The 7,462-nt window shown below is 48.4% G+C and overlaps 1 protein-coding gene across 2 annotated transcripts in view; it reads left to right on the top strand.

Annotated features, from left to right (window-relative positions):
• The first annotated feature begins 6,633 nt into the window (after positions 1-6,633).
• Positions 6,634-7,462, top strand: part of LOC134346934 (acetylcholine receptor subunit beta-like) — a 40,327-nt gene continuing 39,498 nt past the window's right edge. The window contains exon 1 of one of the 2 annotated variants that reach the window (XM_063048808.1): positions 6,634-6,722. In XM_063048808.1, coding sequence (XP_062904878.1) covers positions 6,662-6,722 — 61 coding nt within the window. In that variant the 5' untranslated portion in view covers positions 6,634-6,661. The remainder of the gene's footprint in view (positions 6,723-7,462) is intronic. The other variant, XM_063048809.1, reaches the window with a different exon arrangement.

Below are 7,462 nucleotides of genomic sequence, written 5' to 3'. Positions count from 1 at the left end.
CTCTGTGTCTGACCCTGGAAGTGTGTGATGGGACCGTGTAGAGGGAGCTTCACTGTGTCTGACCCTGGGAGTGTGTGATGGGACAGTATAGAGGGAACTTCACTCTGTGTCTGACCCTGGAAGTGTGTGATGGGACCGTGTAGAGGGAGCTTCACTGTGTCTGTCCCTGGGAGAGTGTGATGGGACCGTGTAGAGGCAGCTTCACTGTGTCTGTCCCTGGGAGTGTGTGAATGAGACAGAGATGGCTGTTTATGGAAGTTGTTATTTTCTTCTCACAGTAGCATCATTCACACACTGAGCTATGACTCACAAAACGGTTCATATGTTGTAACTGGAGACGGTACCACACGACAGTTTCCGGTTTCTTTCTGGCTCTAGAACTCCTTCCTGAACACCCGAGACTCTGTGTTAAGATGATATTGCAAGCCTTAGTTGCAGTTCCCTGGACCACCAGATAGTGCTATTGCATCAGTCCACAAGCCGCTGAGGGGATGTGCAGGACATCACGACAACCCCGTCCCCACCTGCAGGTGGGGGACCCACAACACGCAATGCCCTGTCTCTGAACAGGTCAGGGGGCCACCTGCAAGCTGAAACCCCCAGGGACTCATCTGCAGCAGAACATTCAGAACTGGAAGAAGCACAAGAGATCCTGCAGATGCTGGAAATCATTTAGCAAGGTATCCAATGTTGGAAAGGTGGAGATGAAGCCAGCTTCTCCAAATGGACCACAACCTCATCATGGTTTGGAGGATTGTGTGCCTCAATGACCCGGAGAGCGATTTTGGCTGGAGTCAGGGCTTTATACTTAGGCTCTTGGTAGAGTCACCCATGCCAAACAGGTCAAAGGGTAGAGGGCAAGAGTGAACTACTGGTCCTCCAGGTTTGGGGGTTCAGCTCAGGATTAACAACTCTGACTGGTCAAACAAAATTATTACAGAAACAACAATGAAATATCCTTCTACATCTGAGTGCGACGGTATTCCTGAGTCTCCACCCAGGACCCGCGTGACTTTCAGAGGTGGAAACCGAGAGGAGGCTACTGACATGAAGAAAGAAGTCCTGAACACCTAAAGAGATGGAGGACCTTCATTGCTGCCCTGAATGTGTTAACAGACACTAGGTAAAAAGCCGTCGTCTCGAACTACCGCAGACCTGGTGAAGGTGGTCCCACAGCGCTGTTGGAGAGGGAGCTCCAGGGTTTCCATCGTTCCATCAATGGACCAAATAGTCTAATTCTGCTCCTGTTATGGCAACACACGTAAAATGGCATTGGACTGCCAAAATGCAGGTTGCCCTGATGAAGGGTCCACTGAGCAGCTTGACGAGCTTTACCAGCTGTCAAAACCCTCAAAATATTTAAGTAACTCTGAGGATCAAAGGAAAAGACGTCATTGAAAACAAAATTCTAAAAATACATTTGCATGAACAATTATTTCACAGTCGTAGCTGAATTGAACCTTCCTCTGTTGGAGTGGGAAGCCTTTCTTTGGGTAATCTGGCACAGGATCGCCAGCAGAATTCCCGGTGTTTTTGGCTGGGTGATTGCGGGAAGTTGAAATTTTGAATGGGAGGTGCTGTTAGGAAGCCTGTATCCCTCAGAACCAATTCCAGTCTCAGGATGGGAGTAAGGCTGAGCTTCCAATCAAGAAAGTGTTACTCATCCAGGTGACCTGAAGGGTCTCGGACTGAAACATCAACTTTTTACTCCGCTCCACAGGTGCTGCCTGGCCTAGTGATTTGTGTGTGCCACTTGCCCAGGTGGCCCCAAGAACATTTCTCAGCCTCTCCCACCGGGAAGGTGCAGGGGAACACCGCCAGCCACAGGTTCCCCTCTAACCTACACAGCAACCCTGACTGGTGGTTCCTTCACCATCACTCAGCCCGTACCCTGGAGCTAGCTTCACTAGAAGGGCCGCAGTGGTTCAGTTAGCCGGATATATTGACTGGCATACTGTGTGGAACAGACCCTTCTGGCCCTTTGAGCCGGGCTGCCCAGCAATCCCCGATTTAACCCTAGCCTAAACACGGGACAATTTACAATGACCAATTAACCTACCAACCGACATGCCTTTGGAATATGCAAGGAAACCGGAGCACCCAGAGGAAACACATGTGGTCATGGAGAGAATGTAAGCAGGTGCTACATCTTGTCCGAGGGTGACCTACAGGCTGGTGGAGGGAAGGAGCACCTTACACCTCCTTTGATAAGAGATGTATCTCCACCCAATTTCCCTTGTAAGCGGGAAAAAAACTGCAGATGCTGGAAATCTAAGACAACAACAGAAACTGTTGGAAACACTTGGCAGGTCAGGCAGTGTCTGTGGAGAGAGAGAAACAGATTAACAAACATACAAACTCCAGAGACAAACAGCACAGGAAGGTGGGATCAAACCTGGGTCTGCATCTACCTGCCTGATGAAAGTTAACATTGAATCTAATTCCAGAAGGTATCAGTCCCTGTGCAAGATCAACATTAGCTGATTTTTATATTGCTTCATCTGGCAGTTAGATTTGTTTTCTCTTTCTTTTTTCTTTTATGCCGCTGGCATTTAGGGCAGCAATGAAGGCCTTCTGTCTCTGGTGGTGTTCAGGGCTTCCTTCGTTCATGTCAGTAGCTTCCTCAGTTTTCACTACTGTCAGTCATGCAAGTCCCAGGTGGAGACTCAGGAATACCGTCACACTCAGATGTGAAAGGATTCTTCATTGCTGTTTCCATAAAAATGTTGTTTTACCAGTCAGGGTTGTTAGCCCTAAGCTGAACCCCTGAACCTGGAGGACCAGTGGACCACTGTTAGTCTGCCCTCTACCCTTTAACCTGTTTGACATGGGTGACCCTGCAAAGAACCAAAGCATAAAGCCCTGACTCCTGCCAATAGAGCTCTCTGGGTCACTGAGGCATGAAGCCTCCAAACCCTACAACAAGTTGCGGTCCTCTTGAAGGTATATTCTGTAGCTTCCAAATCTCCATAGAGACACAGGCCCTTCAGCCGACTGTCCATGCTGACCATCAGACACTCATATCCACCGATTCTATTTCACTTTCCCCATAGTATTCAACTAGACTCGCCTGCTCCATCCCCAGATTCTACTGCTCACCCACACACAATTTATTTATTGCAATACAGCGCAGAATAGATATCGAGATACTGCCCAGCAACCCACGGTTTAATCGTAGCCTAATCATGTGGCAATTTACAATGACCAGTTAACCTACTGACCCGTCTTTGGACTGTGGGAGGAAACCGGAGCACCCAGGGGAAACCCACACATTCTGTGGGGAGGATACAGACTCCTTACAGGTGATGCCGGGATAGAACTCTGAACTCTAGAGTGCCTCGAACTGTAATAGCATCGTGCTAACCGCTACAACCCAATAGTCAAGCATTTCTTTTCTGTCAAAACCTTTGCACCATTCTGCTGTTTCTTGCGGTCAATGCAATATTTAAATTTGTAATTGTTTTCAATATTTAAAGTTGTAATTATCTTCACTGTATGTATTGTTTTTGCCATGAACTTCACACCAGCAAGGAATTTCACTGGAGACTCCACTGTCAGCAGAATCTGAAATGGTGACGAGAAGGTGTACAGGAGTAAGATAGCTCAGCTGGTTGAGTGGCGTCACAGCAACAAAGTTGTATGACGTCAGTATGACCAAAGAATTGATTTTGGACCAGTAAGGGGGAAGTCAGGAGAACACACACTAGTCTTCATCAAGGGTCAGTGGTGGCAATGGTGAGCAGTTTCAAGTTCCTGGGTGGCAACATCCTGATCTCGACATACTGATGCAGTTAGGAAGAAGGCACGTTCGTTCAGTGGCTATTCTTCATTGGGAATTTGAGGAGATTGATATGTCACAAAAGACTCACAAATCTCTACAGATGCAGCATAGAGAGCGTTCTGACTGGATGGATGTCTGTCAGCTATAGAGGCACCAAAGTAGAGGATTGTGAGAGGCTGCAGCAGGTTGTAGACCCAGCCAGCCCCATCACAGGCTCAACCCTCCCCACCATTGAGGATGTGCCCCAAGAAGATGGCATCCATTACACTGGACAACAAAGGTACTTTTGGGCTGCTGATCATGAAAGTCTCCATGAAATTTCCCTACCACACACCATTTTTTAAAAATTCCTATATTTGCTATTTCAATTCATAATTCAAGACGGAATAATTGATGCCAAGATTAAGGAAGGCATCTTTGTTGGTTCACAAATCAAACAGGTCATTAATGACAGGCAATTCAAAGAACTTCTAGTGGGACCAGAGAAAATCACATGGAAGGCATTAAGGATGTTGTTGAAATTTTGTTTGGCAATGACAGAGCACCAAACTACATGTAGCTGATTGACAAAATGCTTCAGGCATACAAAACCATGAAGTTCAACATGTCACTAAAGATTCATTTTATGCATTCCCATTTAGACTTCTTCCCTGCAGATCTTGGCCAGGACATTGTGGTTATACAGAAATGGTATCAAGGCGGCTGGAATCTACCAATGCTGGCTGATTATTGTTGGACACTTAAGCGAGAAGCTTCAGACACTGACTACAAATGAAAATCATCAACAAAATACTTCCAGCTTAGTTGAACTATTGCAAAGCGTCAACACCATTATGCAATTAAATGCATTGTATTAATTGAAAAAATAATTTCTTGTTTCTCCAAATTCCTATGTGATACAAGTAATCTGGAATTTATGTTCGGCTTCAAGTGGTCTATCATAGACCAAAAAAAAATTCTGAGGAAGCAACACTTTTGGAAAAAAAATGTTGTCCAGTGTTACGAAGGACCCTGTCGATTTAGGACATGCCTGTTTCTCATGACTATCATCAGGGGGGAGGTACAGGAGCCCGAAGACTCATATTCAATGATTCATGAACGGCTTCTTCCCCTCAACCATTAGATATCTGAAGCGTCGCAGGAGATCAAAACATCGAGTTTGCTGGTTCTCAAGTCGGGAAGTCTCAAATAAGCGATGTTGTAGATTGTGACATTGAAATGGTGAGCTGTTGGCCTCTCCTCTCGCCATAGCAGGAGCGATATTTCTTCACCCTTGTTAATGAGAGAGAGGGAAGGTTCCTTAAGGTTGTTATGGCCAGGGTGGTAGTTGAGGAACAAACTCACTATCTATTAAATGCTCCCAATGGTTGCGCCTCAAATAGCCTCTGACAACCAGGTCCAGCTCCTGGCCTTCACGTGGCTGAGTTACTAAACCGGCAGAATCATTTCTACTGGCAGGAGAAGGGGCGAAGGTGGGTTACTGGAGCCTTAAAACCAGTCACTTTGGGCAAATGGGGCTTGTCAGCTCATCTAAGTGAAGGAAAACTCTGATCTCAAACCTCTGCTGCCTTCCAGCTATACCCACTCACGGCAAAGGCTTCAGGAGTAAACCCAGAGGGAAAATCCCTAAGGCTGTCCTACATTGAGTACAATGGTGACTGGCAACTCCTGCAATGCCACAGGTTGCAAACTGGATCGGTCTTTGTTGTTCCTCTGGGTTCATCAGATGAGTGGAGATGGGGAGCTTGCTACATGGGCAACAGCTTGCTCTCCATATTGTACTGACCTGGCTTGTGTATGTAGACAGCTAGGGTGGAACATCCATGGTTGATCCCGATCAACAGAGGCCACAGTAGCGAGAGAGCCTGTTGAGATGTCGAAGTGTTGAGATGGACAGTAGTTTTTGATGGGACTTTAGATCATGGTTTCTGGGGGATTGTGATTGCACAGTGGGTAGCGGGTTGTGGTGGCTGATGCTTTTGTGCGAGTAAGTGACGGGAGGGAGAGGGTTGACACTTTTGTGGGAGTAAGTGGGGGAGAGGAGGGTTGACGCTTTTGCTACTGCTTGTCTGTGGGAGGGTGTGGGGGTTATGGAGTTCCTGTCATTCATTCTTTGGGGGTTTTCTCTTTCATAGATGTCTGTGAAAAGTAAGAATTTCAGGTTGTATACTGTATACATTCTCTGACATTACTTTGTGTATCTAGACAGCTAGAGTGGAACCTCTCATGGTTGACCCTGACCAACGGAGGCCACAGTAGCGAGAGATACAATTCCCCTCCGCCATCAGATTTCTGAACGGTCCATGCACACTACCTTACCTCACCTCACTATTTTACCCTCTTCTGGGATTATTTATTTAATTGTGTATATTTGATATTGTAACTTATATAGTAATTTGTATAGCTTCCTCTGTACCGCTACCACAAAACAACACATTTCACCACATACACAGACAAAATGCTGGAGGAACTCACCACATATGTCAGTGATAATTAACCTGATTCTGACTACAAGTGACTCCGTTTTCAAAGGACTTCAGGGAAGGATTAAAATCCAGGTTTCTCGTCTGTAACGCCCGGCAGATGAAACCGCCTAACATTCCTCACTGATGTCGCTGCAGCTGTCCCTTTAAATGTCCTTCAGAGGGATGTGGGGTGGGGGGAGGTCTCTGACTGGCCGGGACAGGTGTTCGTTCCTCCCACGGGGGACCGTGTCCGGTGCCCCGCTGCCTTATCGAGGGCGGATCCCGCCCACCCGCTGAGTGACAGGCCGTGCCCACCACTCAGCGGCGCTCACTGCCCTCTGTTCGAGCCCGGCGGCCAATCAGGGCTCGGTAGACAGTGGCCGGGGAGAAGTTGGTGGGAAGTTTTCGGGAGAAGATGGAAGGGGTGAGGTTGGCGCTGGGTCTTCAGGTTCTGCTCCTTGCGGGGGCAGGCATAGGTAAGAAACGAGGGGTCCGTTCCAGAAGAGCAGGAGGGTCGGAGTCTGTGGCGGGGTAAAGGAGTGGTGTGAACTATGGGTCCCAACGCATGGATAACATAGCGCGTCCCAGGGAGGGGTGTAGAACACAGGGTCCAGCAGGGGAGGGGAAGGAAGGAGGCGAGCGCGGGGGAGGGGGGAAGAGGAAGGAGGATGAGGGTGGGTGAGAAAAGAGAGGGAGGGGGAAGTGATAGGGGGAATGTAGACAGAATAGAGTGAGGGGATGGAGGGAGAGGCAGGAGGAGAGGAGCGAGGGGGAGATCGGAGGGGAGGGAGGGATGGTAGGGAAGAGGTGGGAGAGAGGAGGGGTTGGAGGTAGAGGGAGAAGGCAGGGACAGGTATCACAGTGATGGGTCGCGGGGGAAGGAGGGCGGGAGGTCTCTGAGACCTAAGGTGGGTTTGAAGGGAGGGCTGGTGGGTTTCTGAGATCTGAGGAGGATTTGAAGGGGAAGGCTGGGGGTCTCAGATCTTAGGTGGATTTGAAAGGGAGGGCGAGGGGGGGTCTCTGATCTGAGGTGGTTTTGAAGGAGTGGGTGGGTGGTTCTCTGTAATCTGAGGTGAGTTTGATGGAGAAGGTGGAGAGGACTCTGGGATCTGAGGTGAGTTTGATGGAGAAGGTGGGGGGGACTCTGGGATCTGAGGTGAGTTTGATGGAGAAGGTGGGGGCTCTGAGATCTGAGGTGGGTTTGATGGAGAAGGTG

The sequence above is a fragment of the Mobula hypostoma genome, chromosome 5, assembly GCF_963921235.1.
Source record: "Mobula hypostoma chromosome 5, sMobHyp1.1, whole genome shotgun sequence".
NCBI lineage: Eukaryota > Metazoa > Chordata > Chondrichthyes > Myliobatiformes > Myliobatidae > Mobula > Mobula hypostoma.
This window is presented reverse-complemented; position numbering and strand designations above follow the sequence as displayed.